Source organism: Podarcis pityusensis (assembly GCF_964106645.2).
Source record: "Podarcis pityusensis genome assembly, chromosome: 2".
Taxonomy (NCBI): Eukaryota; Metazoa; Chordata; class Lepidosauria; order Squamata; family Lacertidae; genus Podarcis; species Podarcis pityusensis.
The window spans coordinates 36723505-36749689 of NC_138029.1; the positions used below are offsets into that span (position 1 = coordinate 36723505).

Consider the following 26185-nt stretch of genomic DNA (forward strand, 5'->3'; position numbering starts at 1 on the left):
CTTGTAGGAAAAAATCCCTCAACCACCAAGTTGAAGGTTTGTAGATCAGCGGCAGACCACATGCCTGAGATGCAGAAGGTCGCAGGTTCAATCCCTGGCATCTCCAGGTGGGGCTGAGAAAGATTCCTTTTCACAAGGCATAATGCATAAAAGTACCAATAAAATGTAACTGTGTACCAATTTTCCTTCAGTATTGCTATATTTTGAGGGTATGCTATGCAAAATCCATTTCCATATATATATAGTAATGTAGAATAGCCAAGTTTATACCTTCTTGTTTGGTCAGATATGGATGAGTTGCTAAAGAGTCCTGCTTACAGGTGACTTTTTAAATTATTAATAAAAAAAAGCTCAATCTAGATTTTATTTGCTTGTGATGTCCTTCAGCAGGGATGTAGTAAGACTGTTCATTTCATTTCCCCTTGAAATGTTAGCCAAGGGCTGCTGCTAAAAGTTTGTGTGTGGCTGGAGCACCCCCTAGTGGCAAAGTGTACTCAAGCTTCAAGCAGCAGAATTTGGACAAAATATTCCAGAATCAGGAAAAAGTACATTTCCAAATGGATGCACTGTATATCCTGTGGGGCCTGATTTGCTTGCTGGTTCATCATTTAATGCTGCCAGTGGTCTTCTTAACTGGATGCCTCAAATAGCTTCACCTTCCACTACCATCTCTGCCACTCTGCCACTTACCATATCCCTACCTACGGTACCTTTAGATGGGGCCAAGGCACACCTCACTATCCCCATGGGGATGCTGCTGGGAGAGTGGGGAACAGCCTACCTATGGCAAGAGATTCCTGTCCTGGGTGGAATATATTATTTCACTTGGATCTCCAATCATTATGAAGCTCTACATCCTAATTCCACCCTGCAGGAAAGTTAGAGGTATGGAGATGTACAGCAATAATAATACAGTGGTACCTCAGGTTACATATGCTTCAGGTTACATACGCTTCAGGTTACATACGCTTCAGGTTACATACGCTTCAGGTTACAGACTCCGCTAACCCAGAAATAGTGCTTCAGTGGTGGTTTTGTAGGCATCCAGTAGTCTTGTTGGAATAATCCAACAGGCCTAGATTATTTCCGGACTTGGAACTCCACACTAGGTTCTTCTTACCCCAGACATTGTAACTGGTGATGTGGAGGGAAGAAAGCTGTACTCTTCCTCTGCTATGTGGAAGTGAAGTCCATTAATAACATGCATTGGCTCATTTATTGATGCATATACAGTGGTACCTCGGGTTACATATGCTTCAGGTTACAGACTCCGCTAACCCAGATATAGTGCTTCAGGTTAAGAACTTTGCTTCAGGATGAGAACAGAAATCGTGCTCCGGCGGCGAGGCGGCAGCAGGAGGCCTCATTAGCTAAAGTGGTGCTTCAGGTTAAGAACAGTTTCAGGTTAAGAACGGACCTCCGGAACAAATTAAGTACTTAACCCGAGGTACCACTGTAATATCAAGCCATAGGATAAGTAATACATGCTATTGCTGGGATGAGGAACACCCAGTCCTGCCCAAGTGTCTGCTTTAACCAACACCCTCATGGCAAATGCAGTGTGCTCCAGCCATTAAATTCTGTGTTATGTAATGAGTTCACAGTGCAGGAGCTAAAGCAAGCAAGGCGAGTGGAATACCTGTGACTACCCATATGCTATTGGGCTCCAGGTCTCATCATCCCTGGTCACTGGCCCCATGGGCTAGGGCTGCTGGGAGTTGGCAGGCCACACATATTCCATCCCTGAGCTTAAGAAATGCAAAATGATACAACTAGGCAGTGTGAATTAATGGTTAGGGTGCTGGTCTCTGAATACCAGTTTCTGGAAACGACAGGAGCGGAGAATGCCCTTGTGCTTGTGAGTTTCCCACCGGCATCTGGCTAGCCTCTTTGAGAACTAGAAGGATGCTCGACTTGAAGGGTCTTTAGTCTGATCAAGTGAGACTCTTTTTATTCGTGAACGTTCCTTTCCATCAACTTGAAAATGAAACAAAGGCTACCCTGCCCAAACTGCAGAACCTAGTGCCCATTCACTGGAGAATGTGCCCCCTCCATATTCAGAAGCGTTTACTTTTGAGTAAATATTCAAAGATTGCATTTAAGTCCACATTGCAGTCACTGGGACTCACTCTGAATAAGCATGATTCGTTGATTTGTGTAGTAAGGACGTCTGTGCCTATACAAAGTAACAATTATACAAAATAATAATTGTACAAAACAGTAATTGTACAATTATGAATATTTAGTTTTTGCTAAAGGGAAAAGCAAACTCGACTCTGATGAATCACACATGCTGTTCCTGTCAGTTGCACCGCGGTATTTGCTTAGGCAGGATCATAAACGCTCTTACTCAGAAGTAAGCCTCAATGATCTTCTTATAACAGGTCTTGCTCTTTCGTTTTTAGTGCATTTAGGGTCTGCCCAAAGGAGGAGGCAAGTTCTGAAACGACGGTGAGGCTGTTTTTCTGCAGGCTGCATTAATTAAACTACAGCTCAGTGAAAAGCATTCGAGAGTACTGTATTTGCATCTGTACTGAAGCGGAGGATTTAAGTTCTAAAAAACTACATTTCCCGAAAGAGCTTTCGGTCTCGCGAGAGGAGCTCTTCCCCGCCCGCGGGAAACATCGGTCAAAGTTTGCGCAGGCGCTTCTGCTTTCTCTTTCCTTGCTACCGGCTTCAGAGGTGCAGTGATGGTGAGTAGCGCGGACTCTTTCCGTAGGATCCCTTGTAATCCTCTACGGCTGCCGCTTCTAAGCAGAAGTGAGCTTGTGATATGTGTCCCGGGGGCGCTTGTGCACAGCCAGAAACATTTATTTATTGGTTGGCTCCTTTCTGTCTTAGCTTTTTTGTGATTTTAACTGCCTTCCCCCCACCCCGACTCTACACCGGTTGTTGGTCCGTAGCAGGCCAGTAAAGCGAGCCTCCCCCCTGTAGGTTGAGAAAGACGAGTGTATTGATGAGTTGCACAGCCTTAAACGTTTTGAATCGCATCCTTTATTTTTTTGCAGGAGAAGAACACGAGAGGAGGGCGAGTATGGAGCCACTCCGGCCTGTGCTTTACGAGCCTCTGGCCCCAATTGGAGCAAGTTGGTTGATTTAAAGGGGTGTGTATATTGCACTGGTTGCAGAAAGTTAAGGGGAAAGAGCAGGGAATTGCAAAAACTAACCATGGATTTGTTTGCATTCCTGCGTGAAATATACATAAGGTCTTTTTGTATAGGTAAGGTTTGTCGAGCATTATTTTAAGTACAGTACCAATAAGTTACAGATCCTATAAGTTCCTCTTCACTCCCTGCCCTCATGTATTTTGTGTGAAGGGTGTGGAGCCCCTTGTCTACATTCCTGCCCATCCTGGCCCCAATTTCATGTGGTTGGCAAGGAAAGTAGAAAAGAGGATGCAGAGAGAGAAGGGGATGGCCAACTCTTGGTTCCAGCTTGCTTGTTTTTGATAGCCAGTATGTGGTCCCCAACAAATTATTGTAAGATTTATTTGCAAGATGAATATTCTGCCCTCCCTTCTAAAGGAGCTCAGGGGAGAAAGCAGCAAGTGATGAAACTTGTTCAAAACAGATGCAGCCAGTAGGTGCTGAAAAAACCACAGAAAGGGCACCTGTCTAATATTCAAGTGAAGGGAATTTCAAAGAGAAGGTGCCACCACACTAAATGCCCATGCCAGCAGATCTCCTGATACAATGGGATCTGCAGGAGTCCCTCGCCTGCATAGAGTATAGAAGGGGAGACAATCTGGTCTGATACAGAGTAGGCACACTGAAATTAACGGAGCCAAATTAGTCATGTGTTTTATTTTCTGTGGGTCTGCTGTACTCTGTATCTGGCTAGCACTGGATACCTACCACCCCTTGAAGTTAAGGGGGGAAATGCCCACACCAAGTAGGTTTTGTGCGCTGTCCACTAGATGTCGCCACTAGGAAGAGAAATGAAGTTGCTTTTACCATGTGCATTTTGCCAGAGTTGTCTAGAAGCTGAGCTTGTGATGATATAAAGTTATCCCTGTCTGAAAAGGAAATCTTTCTCATTGTGGAGTTATGGATTCTGAAGCTCAACTCTAGGGAAATCTGAAAGCCTCAGAATAGCTGAATTGTACAGCTGTCCCTAACCTTGCATTTCTCCTGTTCTCAGGCTGCATGTGACTTTTCAATCAAACCGGTCAAGAAGACGCAAAGTTTCTTTGTGTTGAGATGTAAACACCTGAGACCGCTTCCCTTGAAAAGAAATGAAGCCTGTGTTAGCCATGGTGTGGTTATCTGATTCATATGCACAATGGTAAGCATGTGCCTGCAGTCTTGTTGGTTGCTTGATTCATTTCTTTATGGTTGCAGGTATAAAATCCCATGAGCCTGACTGATCCAATATGAGACTTTGTCTGAGTTCTGTCTACTCCTGCGTGTGACTTGCTCAGAAGAGTGTGTACACAGTTGCTATTGTGGAATACAAATTAGTACTTTTGCACACAGAAGGTCCCAAGTTCAAGCCACTTAAAAGGACCTTGTTTAATAAATAATGAAATAATAATAAAGTTTTTCAATGTGCCAAATTGAGGAAGGCTACTAGAATGCACAGATTCCTATAGGGTTATAGTGAATTTCTGAATGACAATTGGAATGAATTAATCAAATGTGATTAGTTGTTTACACACTGACTACTATTATTTTGGGGTGGGTGGGGAAGCATCTTTAAATGTCAAAAAATTGAGCATCCAAATGGTCACTGGCATAGGATGTATCTTGTTAAATCTCTCCTCCTACCCTTGGTTGCATAAAATACCAAGTACATTGTCAAGTGTTTGTAGGGGTGAGTGGGAGACTTTGACACACCTATCACCATTTTGCAACTCTCTTGATTGCAGGTGAGGGTAGAAATGACTGGAGGTGATTGGGCAGCATACAACCTTTGTCCAACGCCTTGCTGTGGCCATTTGGAAGAGCAGTAGTTTTCTGCTTGGTCATTTTGGCCCCTGAAAATCACTACATAGGCAACACATCCCTCTTGACTTGATGCATTCCGGTAGTCATTCAGAAATTCAGTATGTTCCTGTGGCCAATAGTGTTCATTCAGAAATTCACCACGTCCCTAAAATCTGCCCGACACCAGTCGGGAGTAAACAATGCTGGGCTAGATGTACTGATGATCTGATTCAATATAAGACAGCTTCATGTTGAAATAGTTGTCCTTCATCTCCATGACATTGGTTGTGCAAAGTTGGGATTCCAACAAGCACCCCTAGGACATGTAAAATACTTTGGTGGGCTGCATGTTTCTTGCAGAGTGTTAAGTATGCACACACACAAAAATGTAAGGGATTTTTTTCCCCCTGTAAAAGAAGGTGTGCTTTGTCTTCTGGACCACATTGTTTGAATGCTCTGAAGCAAGTAAAGATGAATTCACTAATCTAGTGGAAATTTGATGCTGCTCTTCACGTGCAGTTGAACACAATGGCAACAGTTTGGCATGCTGCAGCTAGCAGATTATCATCTAGGGTCATTCATGGGGAAGAGTGAGGGTCAAACTAAACGTGATTTAGAGCACTTTTTAAAAAAAAAAATCAGGGTTTTGGGGGTTTTTTTTTGCAACAACCTACTAATTTTTGTTGACAAAGCAGCCAGGGGCTGCAGAGGAATCCAGATGAGGATTGGGAAAGAGATTTAACTTTTTCCACCTTGCACTGCTTTCCCAACTTTAAATATTTTTAAAATTGTGACATAATAGCTTTATGTATAGGGTGGTTTTTTTGGGGGGGGGAGTTGGTGGGGGAATTTTCACTTGGAAAATGACATTGGAGGAAAGCATTAACCACCCATGGCCCTGCAGTTGTTTTTGTAAACAAAGATGTTGACAGTTGCAAGCGCATGATTCAAAAATGTGCTTAAAGTCACGTCTACTTTCATCCGGAGCTGGACAGACGTGTCAGTGATGAATCCAGTTGGGGAAAGCAGATGGTGGATTAACTGTCAAAGTACTACTGTTTTTTAAATGCTCAAATATGTTTTGGAAGACAAGCTTTAGGCCTGATTCAGACACAGCAGTAATCTACGACTTGCTGCTATCCCATGTGAAGATGAGCTGTGGGTTTGCACACTTCCCCTCGCATCCCCATTCTTTTGTGGCTGTGTGGTTATCTGCACCATCTCTTTTAAAGGAAGCACACCTTCCCAACTTTGAACGTAATGGGAACTGTGGTTAGTTTAAAAGTAGATGCATCTGATCTCCTTTCAGCAGCAAAAGGAAGAGGGAGGGAGAAGTGTGCAAGCCCAAGACTTGCCATGGCTTGTTTGCGTCACTGCATTCCCTTGTAATATGTTTGCTGTAGAACTGGAAGTGGGCTTGCTGGGTGAGTAGATTGCAATAAGAAATATATGATAATTTGGTGGTATTTGAAGTTCTTAAAATGTCCATTAGAATCCTGTTATGTGAACCTTAGTAAGCCAGAAATCCCAGTTATCTGAAATTGTGTGTACAACACCACCCCAACCATATGTTGAGCAGAATACCTTTGTGCCATGAACTGTAATGTCTGGTTTTCTAAATGTCTTGTTCATCCCAGGACTGAAATGAGGCTGCTGAATTCACTAGAATTAAATTTGGGTCTTGATTTAATTCCGCATTGTCCTCATTTTGCACAAAACAGATGAACTCTCAAAGACAAGATCGTATTTTTTATCTAGTAACAAGATGAAGATGAAGCCCTTTCCCTCCAAACTGGACTCTTGTTTCTTTTGAATAATAAATTGTCATGGGGATTGTGATTCAGTTGTTATTCAAGAAAATTGTCTGAAAGCAGTGTGCAAGTTTTAAAAGCAAAATGAAGAAATAAAATTGATATGTTTGGCTCCACAGGATGCAGACCATTTGCCTCTGGACTCAGAAGTACAGTTTGGAAACAGCTGCTCAGGGTAAGGAGCTCAGGGTAATGCTTATTCATTTGTTTGGCTTCTGACAAATTTGCTAATCCCTTCATGTCAGTGGAATGTGAGTTGCCAAGAACCAGACTCCCTTATTTCAGTGAAGCCTGAGAAGTTATGACTGGATGGGGTTTAGGTTTTGGCCTCTAAATTAAGTGTAAATGCTTATTTGTGATATTTTAAGCAATGCAAGTGGTTGGAAATAATACTTGGGTCTTGCTAGTCGAAGTCCACCATTCTGTCCACAACATCACATGACTGAAAATCCTGGGCAGAACTTGCTTGTTTGATAGAAATGGCAAGGGCTTAAAGGTTACCCTGATTTAATGCCTCAACATTAAGCCAGCAGCCTCCATATTTTAAACACTGTTCCATATTCAGATAATAATGTGACCCAAGCAAAGAATGGGGGAGGTGGACTTGAGGGTGTTGGCCTGGTGTATAATTGGTTGTGTCAGGCAGCCACATAAATTGAGGATCCTCCATTCTACCAGGCAAGGAGAAAACTCCCAGAGCATCTGGAAAGTATCTCTTTGAAACACAACAATCAAATCCTCTTCAAGGGGGCAAAATCCATCCATCAGCCAACACCAAAGAGACGTTTGCACTTTAAGATCCTTTTTAATTCTTTGGAGAATATGGAAAAATCCTGAACTCTTAAATGGAGGCAGAAGATGCAATTTCATGATCTCAACAGGCGGTTGCTGAGAAACCAAGTGAAAAGTCATCACACCCTAAACTTTGCATATTTCAGAGCTGGTGCGGTGTAATAGGCAAGGTGCCAAACTAGATCTGGGGAGACCAAGGTTCAGGTCCTCAACTTGGCCACGAAACTGCCTGGGTTACCTTGGGCTGGTCTCTTTCCCACCTCACAGGGTTGCTATGAGAAAAAGGCCACGTATGTAGCCTTGGAGGAAAGATTGAATATATTTTAGCCACCGCAGGGAAACAGTTGAAGAACTTATAGCTTTTTTGGATCAGTCCTGATGTTGGCTTTTTTGTCTGTCACACTCCTCCTAAAAGCCTGTGATGTGAAGTTATCCCTGTCTGAAAACTCAGCTATGAGGGAAAATAAAGATGCACTGAGGCTTGCCCCCTTTGCCATCTCACAGTTGTCTTCAGTAGGAGTGATTTCTTTTGAGATAGGTGTGACCGCTGTATCCTTCCCGCAGCATCGTGATTCAAAATTCAGCCATTGGGCTACATTTTCCAGTAGTTTCTTTCTCTGGCATTGATTTGAGATGGAAGGGTTTCTGAAAGTGGGCCTTTCGCAACGCCAATTCCCTTCTGGAGGCTATTACAGTATCCACAGGGAACTCCAAAGATGCCAGTCGAAGGGAGAACAATCTTTCGTCTAGTTTTAAAGTTTCTTGAATCTGTTAGAGATTCATATATCTGAAGCTGGTATCGGAGGCAAAGAGCTAATGTATGCTTGACTGGGAACAGGATAGACAAAACTGAATGTTCCTTGTGCCAGTATTTTGACATAGATGGAGGAACTGCCTGGCCTCCTTGCAGCACTAAAATCATTGGAGCAAAAGAAAATGCAGTTTTTCTACTGCCGCTTTTATTGTGTTGTTGACTAGAAGGAGAGGCCTTGGCTCAGCGGCACGAGAAATGCCTTGTGTTTGAGAACTAAGTTGATCGGCTTTACAGCGTCGTATCTTCAGGGTCACAGAGGCCTTTTCTGCATCTGCTTGTCTGCCATAAAACTCTTGAGCATTGTGGGGGGTTCTGGAGAATAAACTCTTCACATGGGGTGCTGCTCTAACTGTTGGGCCTCTGTGCCACCCTGAAGAAACCACATGCACAAACACCCTCGAACACCCAACATTCCCCTATGGCTGCACAGGCCGGTAATGATGATGAGCAGATTGTTTTCCTGCGTAGGCGGTCCACCATCACTGAACCTCTCCCTGTGAACCTTCTGATAAGCTGTCAGGGTGTCCTGAACAGAGTTTGCGTCTTCTATGGCTGGGGAAGGGTAGTAGGGGTGGTATTGGTGGATGGGCATGACACTTAAGTACAGAGCGCTCTTTCCACAGTTATGCATATAGCAAGCGGTTGTTGCTTTCTCATTGGAGAAGAGGCCTTGTTGATCACCTAATTCCCTCTGGTCTTTTACAGGTACAGCTAAGAGGGGAAAAAATGGTGGGGAGAACATAGACCAGTTTTTCCATCATGCAGTGATGTCTTTTCCTGCAAGAGGGCGAAGCTCCCTTGGAATCATACAAGCCCTTCAAGCATAATATTATAGAATAGAAGTAGAGGGATCTCTTGTTTTGCCTTGGAACTTTGCCTGCAAGTTGCCTCTCCATTAACTGCAAATGCCCTGGTAAGCAGTGTGTTCCTGCTTTTTTTGCTTCTCAAAAAAATTCCTCTTGGGATATGATTGTGGTTGTTTCTTTTCTCTCTCTGCCCCTCCCTCACCCGCTTATGTGAAAAAGGAACAGTGACCATTTGCCTGGGGAATAACAAAAGCCCATCAGCCCAGGATACAAGGCAGAACAGCCAAGCTTTCTGTTAGGACTCTCACCCAGCAGTAGGCGGGCGAGTAGAAGACTGTATGCACATCTTTGCAGAGGGAAGAGCGACAGTTTTGTTAAAGCAAATGCCATGCCTGATGCAAACGCCTTGCAGTGCTGCCCTGAACATAATCGCTCTTCTTGTGCCATGTGTAGGTGTCTTAAATGTCACATTATTGGCATAGTCTCAGGGCTGTTTATACTAGAGGGTGTAATCGGTTGAGGGATATAAAGCCTAAAACTGTTACTCTTTATAGACCGCATGAACCACACAAGTGGAGACAGACTTTTGTAAGGCGCAAGAAGTCCTGGTGTCAAGTTAGTAAGGGAGTTTTGGATCGCTCTTTACAGCATCAAAGGACTAGCATGCCACACACATGTTGGCACAGAGAGGGTGACAAAACATCTGTCAAAGAGTGACAGATGAATGCCTGTGGGCAACATGAATGCTGAAGCATTTCTATATGATAGGTATGTCCAAAGTCCGTCTCGGGGGCCTAATCCATCTTGCCAGTCGGTTTAATCCGGCCCCCTGTGGCAGTTTATTTCCTAGGGTAAAATCCTAAAAAAAACAACAACTCAGCAACTTAAATCCTAAAAGAAGCTCAATAACTTTGGGGTAAAATAATAAAAAAAAAGCTCAACAACTTCAATCCTAAAAAAAGGTCAGCCCCCACGGCCCTTCATTTCATCAAATCTGGCCCTCTTTGAAAAAGTTTGGACACCACTGCTATATGACATAAACTTAGTTCGAGGGAAATAACAAGCAAATAGTTTGATGAAACAGGTTTTTTTATTATTAAAAAAAAAAGCAACACATTCCTTGAGGCCATTTAGCTCTGCTTTTGCTGTTAATATTTAGTGATCTTTTTATGGTTTTACTGCCTACGTTGAGAAACTTCTGGGTTTTGGTGTTCTTTCACATTGAGCACAAAAAACCTGAAGGGCAAGGTAAAAATGGAGAACCTTTATTCTGCTGCAGGTGCCGCTGGAAGAGAAGAATGCATTTCAAGAACGGAGGAGTTCTTTTTTTATTATGGGTAAGCAAGCTGGACTCTATGTCTGTTTTCATGACCAAAAATAACTGGTTGAAGGACTCCATTTCATAGCTAATGTTTGTTGCAGCTCTTGGCCTTGGCTGTGTTGCCCATTCAGATTTCACTGCTAGACTTTTATGTTGGTCTCTGAAAATACCATTAGCTTTCTTTGCAGCAGTCCTTGATCTCTGGCAGGTCCCCTGTCCCCCTACCTGGGGGGCCTTTCCGGTTTCCTTTTCGGCTTGAAATCATGTAGTGTTTGACCAAGTGCTGCTAGTTACACACTGTACTGAAGTAGCTTGTAGAAATTAAACGGCCTGTTGTGTTAAGCAGTTTTCAGCAGGGATACTTTGCTTTGGCCCACCACTCCGATTTTACTAGGAGCAAAGCGCTTGGTTGCATCTCCAGCCCTTGCATGAGCAGCCCATAAGGATGGTGCTGGCTGCTCCGCCTGTTTTCTCTTTCCCCCAAATGAAGAGGCAAAACAGTGCAGCTGCAGTAACATAAACACCTGCAGTAGCAGCAGAGGTTGGACTGGGGTACAAACATAAGAAGCAACCTTGCTGGGTCAGAACTGAGGGCCCATCTAGTCTACCAGCAGCCAGTGAGATGCTCCAGGAGGCTCATGCCAGATGTGGGTAGCCTTCATCTGTCCTCTACAAGATACTGCTTTGCTGCCTGTTCACGTATGAATTAGTTTTCCTGGCAAACAACTGCTGCTAGTCCTAGCCTCCTTGAACGTGTCTAAATCAAACTGTTGTAACTCAGTCGGCATTGAGAGAGAGTGTAGCACAGTGGTACCTCGGGTTAAGAACTTAATTCGTTCTGAAGGTCCGTTCTTAACCTGAAACTGTTCTTAACCAGAGGTACCACTTTAGCTAATGGGGCCTCCCACTGCCGCCACGCGATTTCTGTTCTCATCCTGAAGCACAGTTCTTAACCCGAGGTGCTATTTCTGGGTTAGCGGAGTCTGTAACCTGAAGCGCCTGTAACCCGAGGTACCACTGTACACCATGTGTTGAAGAAGGCTGCCTTTTTGTTAGCCCTGAACATAATACCAAAGGGCTTCGTTGGCTGCCCATGAAGGAAGGAACCCAGCCACAGAGATATGGGGTGAATCCTTTCTGCCCTGCTGCCCATGGGCCTCTATGCAAGCTGCTGGAGCCCATGAGATCAAGTGGTTCCAACACAGCTATTCTGGCCTCGTTCTCGTTATTCTTTCAGAGCCATCATGTTTTGATTCGTCTCCTCTGCCATCGTTCTATACCTTTTACAGGTGCTGGCTTTTAAGCAGAAGGGCCTGGAAGTGCCGAGCCACCCAGAAGGGGTTTTCCTGCGTTGAGCAAGAAAGCAGCGGTGGAAAAGTGCAGCCTGCCTTGGTAGTGAACCTTAAAGGAGGAAGCCATGGATTCTAAAGTAGTGTATCCAGTGTAGCTGAGCAGTTAGAAGCTTGGACTAGTCCATGAAGCTCAGCAGGTGACCTTGGGCCAGTCACTGCCTCTCAAGTTAACCTACCTCACAGGGATGTTGTGAGGATAAAACGGGGGAGGGATAACCGTGTACTTTTCCCACATCCTTGGAAAAAGAGAAGTAAAATAAGAACAATAATAAAAACTTTTCTCCAACAAAAAAACAGTTATCCTCATGTTGTGTGATGCTAGTGGGAAAGGTAGTGTTTGTTTTTCAGCCCTAAAGTTCTTTCACCTCTAAAGCAAGCTTTGCATGTTTACTCAAAAGTAAGTCCTACTATTCTCAATACTGCTCGCTTCCAGGTATGCATGCATAGGAATTCAACCTTAATAACTTAACACTGATAGCAAGGTAGGCATCAGAACTGTTACGTGGCAAGTGGTCTTCAGGCTTCCACGCCAGAGGGAATCCACATCAAAACCTGTGCATTGCAGAGGGCTCTGTGGCACTTCTCCACCATGCCCACTGTTTGGGTCAGGCCCTTAGCCAAAGTGTTCCCAAGAAAATACCCCACACTCCCCTGTGGCTGCACAATGCTGGGGAAGATGGATAACGGCAGACAAGTGAGCTTAAGGGAACTTTATCCACTTAATTACAGTAATGAATAAAAGAACATTGATAGACTCTCCTAGGAACACAGAAGACCACTGTTTTGAACCCTAAATCACTTGCAGATTTGGCCACAAAGAGCAGTCAGAAAAGTGATACTCCCTGTTACATGTGAACAAAATTTGTTTGCCAGACTCCAGCCACCCATTTGCCCCCTGCTTGTGATAGCAGGAGATTATGCGGAACAGTTAACACTTCCTAGAGTTTATACTTTCATTTTACAGTCTTCATCTGCTGCTGGTGGTTTAACATTCATACAATGCCAACAGTTTGTCAAGAATGCTATATCTGGTTGCTTTATCAAAGAAGGAAGTTCAGGCTGTCAACTCTTTCTGGATCAGTTCCTTCCAGTTTGAAGCAGGCAAGAACCACTGATGAGAGATGGAACAAATGTTTGGTCTTGCACCTTGCCAGAAGGCAAGGCTTGTTTCCCACTACTGTAGGGTGGGGAGGCCATACTAGACCCCCCTCCTAGGACAGAAGGCCAGCCTAAAGTAGAGCCATTTTTCTGGAAGGGACCACAAGGGTCTTCTAGTCAAACCCACTGCAGTGCAGGAATCTTGCCCAATGTGGGGCTCAAACCCATGATTCTGGGATTAAGAGTCTCAAACTCTTAAGGCATGAGCTATAGGGATTTCTAATTGCAGGGGAGCAGGAAGTAGGGTATTAGATAGCAAAGTTGTTTTGTGAGGGGAAAGGGTGTCTCCTAACAATTCTGAGCACCCTTCACAAACCAGAGGCCCCAGGATTCACTGGGAGAAGCCATGACTGTTGGAAGTTACACGGTGCTTGCATTAAACTTATAGTGTGGATTGGGAAAGTAGGCATTCTTTGCAAAACTGCATCCTACAAAACAGGATTTTTTTTAAAAAAAGGTTTCCCAGGTTGTGGTACAAAGCATATCTGAACATTTACTGCTTAAAGTTGTCGGTATTGTCCCATACATTTTTTTGATGGTTTACTGTCTTTCATAAAACTCCATAAAGGCGGTGCCAGTCTGCTTCCTAGATTCAAATGGAGCTGCTCCACCAAAGCCCTCTAGGGCTAGGACAAGCTTTGGATCATTTGAAATGGCTTGTGTGGTCCAGTGTCCTAGTGGTCAGATGTTTGACAGGAGGTTGCAGCCTTCTTTCCTCCTAAGTAACTTTAATAAAACTGTTTAATGCACAAGAGTCAACATAGCCAGTTTTGCACAGTTTACCACATTTGTAGCCTAAAGAAGTGTAACCCGTGTCATCTATGATAAATCAGAGGTGCATTTGAAGAGGTCATTGCTCAGGGTGCGAGCCTGAATGCATCCCCATTTATTTCTCAAACATGCATGGATTCTGTTAATGGGCGACAGGAGGACCCTATACAACTGACATGGTCTACTTCCAGATAGGTATTTAATATTGCAACAAGGTCATTCAGATATTGCAAATAATTCTGCAATACATTGTTGGCAAGAGTTTGCCATTTTGATGCTGGCAGTGCTAGGTGGATGCTGTAGAAGTGCTTGTGTTAGCAGTACCTGTCCCTCAATAAGCATCCAGCTGGAAGCACCTTGTGTAACCTCCCAACTGGGAGGTATCTTGCAGACAGGGTGCAGTGTGTCCCTGAAATACACATGGGAGCATAGGAAGCTGCCCTTTGCTGAGTCAGACCATTGGTATTGTGGCTCTCGGATGAAGGCATCTCAAGTCCTTCCTGCCAGGCTCTGCCACTGAGCCCCAGCCCAGCCTGTCATAAGCATTGTGTATCTTGCTGGTTTGGTGCTGTCAGAGCCTGCTTTTTTATTTGACTGAACGCAACGGTCAAACGCACCTGTCAAGAAATTATTTGGATTTCAACGTGGAACAAGAGAAACCTCTAAATCGGGATGGTGTGTTTTGCCATGAAGCATAACCAGCATCATGCTTTGCTGCTGTTCCTTGATTGTAAAGAGGGAGGGTAGTTGGCAAAAGAACTTGGGCTTCAGCCGTGTGCTAGTCATAGAGTTTCCCTTATTCGCATGAAAGATAAATGTTAGTCACGTAACCATAAAGGCTACTTGTTTCCTCCGATCTAGAGCTGCTTTCTTATGATGGGCCAATTTCTACATTTAAAAAGATCTCGATTTTGGAAATGGAAACGGAAGATTAAGTAAACATGCCTATGATCAGTCAACTGCTTCCAAGCGCTGTGATCCTGTGTTTACACTTGCTTGGGAGTAAGCGCTGTTGAACACAGAGGGACTTGCTTTGGAATCAGGGTGTACAGGGCTGCACTGATCGTTGGGATGCAGTCAGGTTTCCTACAGTATGAAGGAAACATTCAGAGATTCCTCTTAGCACTGCCAAAGGTTCAGTTTGGGACTTGCTGGCCCATTACAAAATCTCCACAAAACATGTCCCCCAAAAATCAGTTCTCTGATGGAAAAAGTTCTGACTTCCTATTGTGGTGGAATTGGACCACACTCTTCAGCATCCATTTGAAGAGTTGCTTTGATGTGACAGCAATATGATGGGGTGGGGTCCCACCTGCATTTTGTAAGGTAACACTTAAATTTGGTACAGGTATATTTGTTGACTTCAGCTGACCAAAGCTGTCCTGTGGTATTCACTTGCATTTCCAGCTTTGGCTGAAAGCCTGGATTTGTGTCTTGCCTGAGTCACCTCTCCTGTCACCTGTGTACAAAGTCTGCACAGGTAGGGGTTTTTCCTCTTCCTTAATGGTTACTTTTGACATTTCCCCTCAGGTATTTCTTCCTTCTCGATCTTCCATTTCATCTGTGTTTATACATGCCCACTCTCAACTTTCACCTTAAGAGTTGCATTGCATGTTATATTGTATTTGGTGTACACAAAAACATGCTGCAAAAGCATACTTAAAAGCAGCACGTGAATGCCTCTGGAAAGGGTGCTGCAAAGCTGGCTGTGGCTCCATGTATACCTTTTCAATGGCAAGTGTGGGCTTGCCATCGCATCCTGTTCAAGAGGCCCTTCAACTCTTAGCAAGACTTTTTGGGTCTTGCTAACTGGGCTAGTTCCAATGTAAACTCTTGAAGTATTACTTCATATTAGGAGTACAGCCCTATTAAAGAAATCTTAGGTGGTTGAAGGTAGGAAACTGAATGTACAAGTTACATTGCAAGGCTAACCAACTACTTAGAAGTACTATTGAATTTAACAGGGCTTACTCCCAGATATGGCGCTGTGGTCTAAACCACAGAGCCTAGGGCTTGCCGATCAGAAGGTCGGCGGTTCGAATCCCCACGACAGGGTGAGCTCCCGTTGCTCGGTCCCTGCTCCTGCCAACCTAGCAATTCGAAAGCACGTTAAAGTGCAAGTAGATAAATAGGTACCGCTCCGGCGGGAAGGTAAACGGCGTTTCCGTGCGCTGCTCTGGTTTGCCAGAAGCGGCTTAGTCATGCTGGCCACGTGACCCGAAAGCTGTCTGCGGACAAATGCCAGGTCCCTCGGCCAATAAAGTGAGATGAGTCCCAGAGTCGGTCACGACTGGATCTAATGGTCAGGGGTCCCTTTTCCTTTTTACTCCCAGATAAGTGGGGTTAATCAGATTTTCAGACTACTAAAGCAATAGTTCTGAAGATTTGTTTTGTTTTTGGAACATTGGTAACTTACTACTTTTTTAAAAAAAAAAACAACACACACACACACACCATTGCCTTAGTTAACCAGAGGCACCAATTTCATTTATTAATTTAATGAATCAGCTCAATGTTGGAAATCCTGCTTCACATACCAGCTGATCTATAGGGACACAGAGTGCAGCATTAGCTGGGGTTTTAGTTTGCGGTGCTGCACCTAATATGATTCCATAAAGCAGAGGAAGTAGAAATGGGAGCAAGCCTCTTGGAGGAAAACCATGCTGCCTATGCTGCTGATCCTGTTGATAACTGCTGCTACTTCTACTCAGCACTTCACATCCCATCATATATGTAAAGTATTGGGGCATTTTACATACATCTATCTCTAGAATCCTTACCACAAGCGTATAAGTGAGCTCAGTTGCATCGCAGGGGAGTGACTTCCCTTTGGCAAATGCTTTGTCCATAACAGAAGCAAGATTTGAACCTGGAAGTTTCTGGTCACTTATCAGCTGCTGTTACGCTCTCACGAGTGCATGAGGGCCTCTATAAGACCTTTGAGGAGAGTATTTGCTGCACAGTTGAGATACTCTGTCAAAAGCACTGGGGTGTTTATCTGTGTTTTCATGGAATTTCATGGAACAGGTGGCATGTCATCATGACGCCTCTTCTGCAGAGGCTGCCACTCATTCCTCAAACAACACACGGTTTAAAACAGTTTGTTCTCTCCTCCCATCCCCACCAATCCTCTTTGCACCAGCTTGGTCCTGCTTTTTACGCAAGCAGCACTGCTTGCTCTGTTTCTCCCCCTACAGCTATTTCCTCCCACCTCACGCCCACATGACAAAAGGAAGACACAAAGGAGAAAAGATCATTCAACATTTATGCAATTATACAAAGTGGGAAAATGTTTCGGATTACATTCCACCTTCCCCCCCATTGTGCGCCTGCAACTCTCCGTCTGTCACTAGCCACTGTAACTTTCCCCGCAGAACAAAACTGACCCGATGCTGATCTCTTGGTTGCTATTTACACTTAATTATCTTACAAACACCAGTGGGAGGTCTGCAAGGTTAACTGGTGTCAATAAGCCCGCTTTCTTTGCTTCTTGGTTGCTAATTGTGGCTTAATTAGCTGGAGAGGGAATCTTACCCCATTGAGCCAGAGGAACGCGAAGTCAAAGGGTCAAGGTGCCCCCATTCTCCACGGGCTGCACCCTCAATTGCTGCCTCTGGTGTCACTGGCCTGCCAGCTCTAAGCAAGGCCACAGACCAAGCTGGCAAACGTCAGCATGAGAACAGCAGGTCGTCCTACACAAATGTTGCAGATGTCTGAAAACTCAGAGGTGTGCTGCTGGTGTGTTGCCAGTTGCCTGAATGTGACTTGTCATCAACAAGAAGGGATATGTATTGAAAAAGCAAGGAAATTCAAGTTTTCACTTACAAAATTCATCTGGAGGTGTCGGCATTCCCATGAGACAAGATTTGAGCATTCCCTGTTAACACATGTTTACCAAAGGCGAGTGTGCGGCTCTGTCTATGAAATTAATGGAACACCTTAGAACATGGGTAGGCAAACTAAGGCCCGGGGGCCGGATCAGGCCCAATCGCCTTCTAAATCTGGCCCACGGATGGTCTGGGAATCAGCATGTTTTTACATGAGTAGAATGTGTCCTTTTATTTAAAATGCATCTCTGGGTTATTTGTGGGGCATAGGAATTCGTTCTTCTTTTTCAAAATGTAGTCCAGCCCCCCACAAGGTCTGAGGGACAGTAGACCAGCCCCCTGCTGAAAAAGTTGGCTGACCCCTGCCTTAGAAGCACTGTTGGCTTTTTACCATTTATCACATATCCTCTCGCTTTCATTCCAGGCCTCAAACCTGCCTTCTCTGATGGCATCAACAAATGGCCCAAGGAACTAAGCACACTTTATCGTGAAATTGGCCCAAGTTTGCTTTCATGTTACACGTTGCTGTGACAAGTTCCTACGGAACACCATTTGAAGTGCAATGAGGCTGCATTCCCCTCTGCTGTTCTCATCGACCAGTAGTTACTGATGGTCTTGGAGACCCTTGAGAAAAACAGCTAGAAAAACAAATACAAGATGGGTGACACCTGGCTTGAGAGCAGTACATGTGAAAAGGATCTAGGAGTCTTGGTTGACCACAAACTTGACATGAGCCAACAGTGTGACGCGGCAGCTAAAAAAGCCAATGCAATTCTGGGCTGCATCAATAGGAGTATAGCATCTAGATCAAGGGAAGTAATAGTGCCACTGTATTCTGCTCTGGTCAGACCTCATCTGGAGTACTGTGTCCAGTTCTGGGCACCACAGTTCAAGAAGGACACTGACAAACTGGAACGTGTCCAGAGGAGGGCAACCAAAATGGTCAAAGGCCTGGAAACGATGCCTTATGAGGAACGGCTAAGGGAGCTGGGCATGTTCAGCCTGGAGAAGAGGAGGTTAAGGGGTGATACGATAGCCATGTTCAAATATATAAAAGGATGTCACATAGAGGAGGGAGAAAGGTTGTTTTCTGCTGCTCCAAAGAAGCAGACACGGAGCAATGGATCCAAACTACAAGAAAGAAGATTCCACCTAAACATTAGGAAGAACTTCCTGACAGTAAGAGCTGTTCGACAGTGGAATTTGCTGCCAAGGAGTGTGGTGGAGTCTCCTTCTTTGGAGGTCTTTAAGCAGAGGCTTGACAACCATATGTCAGGAGTGCTCTGATGGTGTTTCCTGCTTGGCAGGGGGTTGGACTCGATGGCCCTTGTGGTCTCTTCCAACTCTATGATTCTATGATTGTAACCCGAGGTACCACTGTACAGTACTTTGAACAACACCTCTGGCCCCACTTTATATCTGTAACATCTGATTTGGCCCAAAATTGCCCTGGTGTGAAATCTCATGCCATACCAACACAGTAATCCTTAACAAATATGCTGGGCATCATGCTTTACAGCACAATTTCCCAAAATTGAGGTCTCCAGCTGTTTATGGATTACATTTCCCATCATCCCTGACAACTGGTCCTGCTAGCTGGGGATTGATGGGAGTTGTAGTCCAACAACAGCTGGAGACCCATGTTTGCAAAACCCTACATTACAGCAAGGGTGGCTAACCCATAGCTCTCCACATGCTGCTGAACTTCAAGTCCCAACCCCTCTCCTGATGGAAGTTGTGGTTCAGCACCATGTGACGGACCAAAAGGTTCCTGACACCTGATTTACAGGTTAGAAATTTAGCATTCCCTGCCTTGATCATCTGTCCTGCTCTTCACTTCCTGGACTCCACCAGCTTCATAGTGCAGGTAGGAGGTGCTCTTTTTGAATGCTCTCTTGCACAGTTTCCTTAGTTAGTTAGTTAGTTAGTTACTTGACTTGTATAAAAGCCTCCCTATCTGTAGAAAACTAGGGGGAATGGTTCTAAGACAGGCCTTTTTCCTTCTGAATATGTGTCTCTTGCCAATGCTACTGTAAACGTGGCTTTGATGAATTTCAGAAGCCAAAGGTGGAGCATAATGGAAGCTCCTTGATAAGAAGTACGATTTATGCAAAAGTTAGCAATTCGTGAATTATGCAATTTAAAAAAATAAATAAATTAGCAGACGTGACCCTATGCCAAAACAAATTAACAATATAATATTGTTCCTTAAGCTTCAAAGAAGGGCAAGAGCACTGGAGCAGAATACGCCCAGAACTTTCCCACCACCTGCAACATTTTCTGAGCCAAGCTGCAGCCACAAAGAGGTTTTCTTTGACACTTTATTAGGGCCCAAACAACTTGATTCAGGTCAGCCGTAAAATAAAAGACAGATTGTTGGTATTTATGCAGTGTTGCCGTTGGACCTGTTTTGTTATCTTTGCGGCTGGATTTTCCTTGATTGACAGCATTGCAATACTTCCCTGCTTGGACTTCCTCACCCCACTTAAGGAATTTTACACCGCACGGACACAGAAATATCAGTGGATTGTGGCTTTATTGAGTGTTGTCTTGCCTCTTTCATTGTATGTGCACACCTTCATATTTACATTTAAATGCAACATGTTAATAAGCAGTCTCTACTCTGTTAGACATTTTGCGTGTAGTGTTGCCTTAAACAGTCGTCTTTGCTGCCAGTCCCTGAGTTTACCCTGAGAGAAACCCAGCTTACAGAAACAGTCCCAAATGCACTGAATCAAACTTTTCTTGGCACAGCATTATTTATTTATTTTAACCGGAGAGTTAGACACGCACCCTTGCACCTTACCCACAGGGGAGGGACGACTCTATTATCAATGCTATAATTTCCCTGCTTATCCCTGCTTCCGCACAAAACCAGGGGGAATTCTTGTGAGGCAACTAACTAAGCCAGTCCTGGCCCACTTGAAAGGGGTCCAAAAGTCAGAGCGGGTGCTCAGGAGTGTGGATGGTTGAGCTGTAGTGTTTCACCACGATGGAGATCTTCCTGTAAACACAAAAGTGCTGCCTGGCTCTTTTGTCCAGTGCTGACTGTGGGACGAGTTTACCAGTGACAGCTCTTCCCATCTCTTCAACTAGCAGAGGAGATATTTCTGCGTGATCCATCCGGAACTTAAAATAAACAGCCAGACTGGAGGAGGAAATCTGGAAGCAGGCTTTAGGAAAGGGAGTTGGGCTGTGTCACTGAGGAAAAGAATGATTATCATAAAATAAGACACTGGTGAGTGGAGTGTGTATGCTCAGCGCCCACATGAAGAATGTAGCTGGCAGCCTGAGCAGTGAAAGAACACGAACTTGTGTGAAAGGTGGAAGATCCAATCATTCTTGCCCGCAACAATTACTGCCTCTTCAAAAATCCCCTTGTAGGTTCCTATTTCACAGTACTGTCCATTAATGTGGGCCAATAACATTGCATGAGCTGAATGCTTCTTGTGTAGGGCTTTTTTTCTGAACAGGAGAGCTGTTCTGAGTGCCACGGGCTCCCATCGCGTTATGGAGCAAAGTTTTGTGGCTGCACCGAGGCCACGGCAAACACAAGCGTGCTCCAGCCTTTGTGCCCCATTTCACGACGAGTTTTGCCAGGCAGCTCCTAACAGGAAGAGGCGAAGACTTCAAGAGCAGCCATTTTGTTAGGTGGGGCCAATGTTCCAGGAAGACCAAGCTGCGTCTTGCCTCTGAGCAGAAGCCGCAGCAGAATGCCGGACGGAAACATCCCCGGAAGTGTGAGAGACGCTTGCAGAGCTGGGACTGTTGCCACTTTGTCACAGCAGGATTGTGACTGTGCTGTTGCAGCTCCCAACTTTGCTGGAACTTTCCTTCTAGCATGGATTAGTACGGTGCAATTTGCTCTTTACCGTAGCCCATGGAGATGGTTTCTCCACAGGCTGGCTGGCTGATACAGGACTTCCTTTGGCACATTTGGAAGCTGCCGCTTTTCAGTTTTGTTGCTGACCCAAAATAGAGGAAGGGCTGCCCAGGATCCACCTGAAGGATGGAAATCAGGTGAAGCTACCCTCTCCCTTTCCATGCCCATGCGCCCAAGCTGCCTTCACCGTTGATACAGCTTCATGATACCAGTCCGGTGCAAGCTCTTCCACAGCTCAGCTTCCAGCAGCATATCGTGGTTGGCATAGAAGACCAACGGCTTCTTCTCCTGCTCAAAGTAGTGGTCAGAGAATGCCCTGTAGTTGTCGGTGATGAAACCATAGGCACTGACCTGTGAGAGGGGAAGAAGCAGAGGAGGAGGACAACTTAGGGATGGGCATGGACCTGAGGCCCAACCTCCCAGGCTTTGTCTGACACCCCACCCTTGCCATGCACAGTGCCAAGCCACTTGAAATCTAGTTCCGAGGGCCTTCTGGCGGTTCCCTCACCATGAGAAGTGAGGTGACAGGGGGCCAAGCATAGGGTTTTCTCAGTAGTCACTCTCCCATCAGATATCAAGGAAATAAAGAACTACACAACTTCCGAAGGCAGCCCTGTATCAGGAAGTTTTAAATGTTTGGCATTTTATTATGTTTTTATATTCTGCTGGAAGAGTCACTGGGGCAAACCAGTCAAATGAGCGGGGTATAAATAATAAAATTATTATTATTATTACTTGGCACCTAACGGTGTGCTTGCGCTTTCAGATGACCCATGAAAGTTGCCCCTTTTCTCCACGCAGAGACAGAGAAGTTCTAGCTGCAGGTGGAACAAGCACATCTTGTTGGGAGGAAATTGATTATGTTCCCTGTTGGTGCTAGGTGTGTGAGAGTCATCTTCTCCCCTTTCCACACAGTGTGAAGTCACCATCACAACTAGGCTTAGGTCTCCACCCCCTGATGCTGAGTTTATCAGCTGCTGGAAAAGTTAACGGTATAAAGACTGTTACCTGATCACAGGTATGAAGAGCTGTTAGAAGCATCAGGGCTCCAGTGCTGGGCATGTAGAGATGTCCATACTGACTGTTTATTATTTCTGACCTTAAAAACCTGTAAATAGAAGAGGAGCACTGGAGGGTGTTTATAGGTTATTAACAAAATAAGAAGTTTTTAACCAATTGGCTGTGTCAGGTGCGAACAATGGGCCATATAAGAATCTGGCAATCAGAAAGATTTCAAACGTCCAGCCTGTTCTTCTCCCTGACATGCTAGCATTCCACATACAGGGAATTTTTGCCCATTGGTATTGGCTCTCATAGGGACACAGGTGGCACTGTGGGTTAAACCACAGAGCCTAGAACTTGCCAATCAGAAGGTCGGTGGTTCGAATCCCTGCGACGGGGTGACCTCCCGTTGCTTGGTCCCTGCTCCTGCCAACCTAGCAGTTCGAAAGCACGAAGTACAAGTAGATAAATAGGTACTGCTCCGGCGGGAAGGTAAACGGCGTTTCTGTGCGCTGCTCTGGTTCGCCAGAAGCGGCTTAGTCATGCTGGCCACATGACCCGGAAGCTGTACGCCGGCTCCCTCGGCCAATAAAGTGAGATGAACGCCGCAACCCCAGAGTTGGCCACGACTGGACCTAATGGTCAGGGGTCCCTTTACCTTTACATTGGCTCTCATATGATACAAAATGGAATTAAAGGCAAGATTCCTGCACAAATCCCAAAAACTGTGTATCAGTCTTCCACCCAATTTACTCAGGTGACTCACGGTTCCCTCTGTCCCTTCCGCCAGCCAGAGATTCATACACCATTGACAAAGAAGGGCAGTCAGAATTCTACTACATATGTATGTACAAGTGCATAGCTGTCAACGTTCCCCATTTTTAAAGGGAAAATTCCCTTATTCCGAATAGGATTCCTCACAAGAAAAGGGAAAAGTTGACAGCTATGGTACAAGTGTAGGGGAAGAGGACTGTTATTATTATGATTATTTTACTTTTAGGCTGTCTGTCAGTATGCTTTTTACTATGTTTTTATTATGTTTTTATCATTGATGTTTGATAATTTGTTTTTAATGTCGTACATCGCCCTGAGATCTTTTGAGGTATATATATTGAATGATGAAAACAAACAAACAAACAAACAAATGGTCAGTGGTGGGGAATCTCTGGCCTGCTGGCCTAGTTAGACCCGGCAGAGTCCTAATTTGGCCTAATTTCTCCAAAGCTACACCCACCCACAGATGACGTCAGCTGCTGGGCCAGTAAAGAAACGACTGCAAAGGAAATGGTTCAGGAGCCTTCGAGTGCACGCTCAATTGCTCCCTGATAAGGGGGGATTGTACCCATGTTTTTTTGTACCCACTTTGTACCCACCGATGGTGACTTCAAGCCAAGCTAGAATTGGCTACATTCCCGAGTTTCCAATCAGGATCTCTGGAATGGGGCCAATCCCTGCTGAAAGTGGGGCTTGCAGACAGCTCAGGATCTAGCCCACTGAGCTGAAAATGTTCCCACCCCGGATGTGTTTCATGTGATAATATGTGGGTTCCCCTCACTCCCACTGACATGATACAAGTAGTACATATATTGCTATTGAGTGGTGTCCAATTAAGTAATACTCAGAGTGGACCCACTGAAATCAATGTGCTTATGTCTATTGATTTCAGTGGACCTACTCTTAGCATGACTTAAGTTGGATATCACCCACTGAATATATTAAGGGTGGGAAAGCCAGATGTTGCTGGACTCCAGCACCCATCAACCCCAGTTCCAACATGGCCAGTGCACAAGGATAAAGGGAGTTGTACTCCACCAACAGTGGTCGTGTCCTGCTAAAAAACAGGCTTCGCTGTGGTGTTCTAAGTCTCAAAACATTACCTCTCTGTTAGGTAATGCACAAATTCAGGGTGCAGCAACTTGAACTTTCCGGCAGGTGCCTCAGATCCAAAATATTGTTGTGGCCTGTGGAAACAGAGCAAATAAAAATAGTTTTGTTGCATGACAACAATTAGACAGCTCTGCACTGATCCTGTGGCTGGGGCATAAAAACAATACACTACATAAAGCAGTAAAACTGTGCCATTTGTCAAGCGCCACGATAAAAATACTAAAAATGGATGGCGTAAAAATTAAATAACTCTCCAGAAATCTGGAACAGGAAATCCAAATGGGATTTGCAGAGGGAAATGGAACCCATCTGCACCTGCTGCTGGATGAGGTCCAGGAGAAGGGATTTCTGCTTATTCCTTCTTCCCACCTGCTGTCCAGAGGCTGAGCTACTGAAATGGTGCTGAAAACCTTCTATCTCCCTGCACGCCTCAAGCTTCCAGCCTACCAGTGTGGTGTAGTGGTTAAGAGCGGTAGACTCATAATCTGGTGAACCGGATTCGATTCCCCGCTCCTCCACATGCAGCTGCTGGGTGATCTTGGGCCAGTCACACTTCTCTGAAGCCTCTCAGCCCCACTCACCTCACAGAGTGTTTGTTGTGGGGGAGGAAGGGAAAGGAGAATGTTAGCCGCTTTGAGTCTCCTTCGGGTAGTGATAAAGCGGGATATCAAATCTAAACTCTTCTTCTTCTTCTACCCTGTGCTTGCCCCTCTTAGATCACTAATGTATGGAGAGTTCAGGGAACGTGGGTGGGATTGTGCTTGCAGTATTGCCAGTCAGAGCTTTTACAGCAATCAAGGGATATTTTGGTGAGAAACACAGAGAAGGAGAGAGAGGTCAGAGAATAATTGCAGGCAATTTTAGAAAAGGAACCAGAAAGGTAAAATAAAAGGTAAGCTCCAGCCACAGTCTTGCATCCATGCTTGCACAAAGGACGACCTCGTGCTTCTCGTTTGGACTCAAGCATCTCACCATGTGTCCTTGCACCCTAGATGCATGACTCTTACAAAGCATCGAAAGAGAAAGCATGAGATCAGTTGAGCTTCCTCCCAACAGTTTCCATGAAACTTTAAAAGATTCTTCAGTGCTCATGAGAAACTCTGCAAGACCAGTGTCACACCACTGACATGGAAGTTCAATCTTAGGACTTCCACATGACATGGAATATAATCTCATGATACAATAGCTCTGGTTGGGTGTTCTGGAAGTGAGGCTATGTTGCACCTCCCACTGTCATCTGCACATATTGTGCAAACATCTGAAAGGAGGGAGCTATCATGTGTCTACAGGCTTCCATGTGACCTAGAACCCCCTCCCCTCACACAATCAGGAACCATGAGCAACTGAGGTTCTACATCATGTAGAATCCTGTACCTACAACAACTCCCTCCCCACTTCAGACATTTGTGCTGGATGCGAAGATACCTAATTCACTGCAGCCTTGCTTCCTGCTTGCAAATTCCCTTCAACCGTGAGTGGAATGCCTGAAAAACAGGGCTGGCATAACTGAGGACTGGAGGACTGGAGGAAGCACATCTACAGTTGTAGAGACATGCGCTACAACTGCACTACAATCCCCAGAAGTGTGATTTTGTAAGAACAAGATAACACGATCTTTTTCAGCAATGGAGTCTGGCTGCTTAAAAACCTATTTACTGCAGGGTCAGCTTGCTGGCCTGAAAGGTTGCTCTCTGAGCTGCCTCAGTAGGAACTGGAAGCACAGAGACATTAAGGCTAAACAGAAAGCAGAGTGCAAAGGGATGTCAACACTAAGAACTAACAGCGGCTGATGTTCCTAGCTGAATCTGCTCTGGATGTCTCCAGGAGGACTGAATG

General features: G+C 44.9%; 1 protein-coding gene and 1 long non-coding RNA gene across 3 annotated transcripts in view; one reads left to right on the forward strand and one right to left on the reverse strand.

The window, feature by feature from the left end:
- The first annotated feature begins 2568 nt into the window (after window positions 1-2568).
- Window positions 2569-12115, forward strand: LOC308470755. 2 transcript variants are annotated; one of them, XR_013982630.1, is made up of 8 exons: window positions 2569-2693; window positions 3009-3104; window positions 4141-4284; window positions 6856-6911; window positions 9048-9255; window positions 9797-9916; window positions 10428-10485; window positions 11759-12115. It is a non-coding gene; the product is annotated as an uncharacterized lncRNA (long non-coding RNA). The 2 variants fall into 2 exon arrangements; XR_013982631.1 differs by lacking the exon at window positions 9797-9916 and having other exon boundaries at window positions 2572-2693.
- A 7979-nt stretch (window positions 12116-20094) lies between these two features.
- ST6GALNAC2 (ST6 N-acetylgalactosaminide alpha-2,6-sialyltransferase 2) overlaps window positions 20095-26185 on the reverse strand; it is a 33845-nt gene continuing 27754 nt past the window's right edge. The window contains exons 8-10 of the mRNA XM_080997062.1: window positions 24340-24423; window positions 22469-22568; window positions 20095-21811 (exon numbers count right to left, since the gene is read on the reverse strand). Coding sequence (XP_080853188.1) covers window positions 21644-21811; window positions 22469-22568; window positions 24340-24423 — 352 coding nt within the window. The 3' untranslated portion in view covers window positions 20095-21643. The remainder of the gene's footprint in view (window positions 21812-22468; window positions 22569-24339; window positions 24424-26185) is intronic.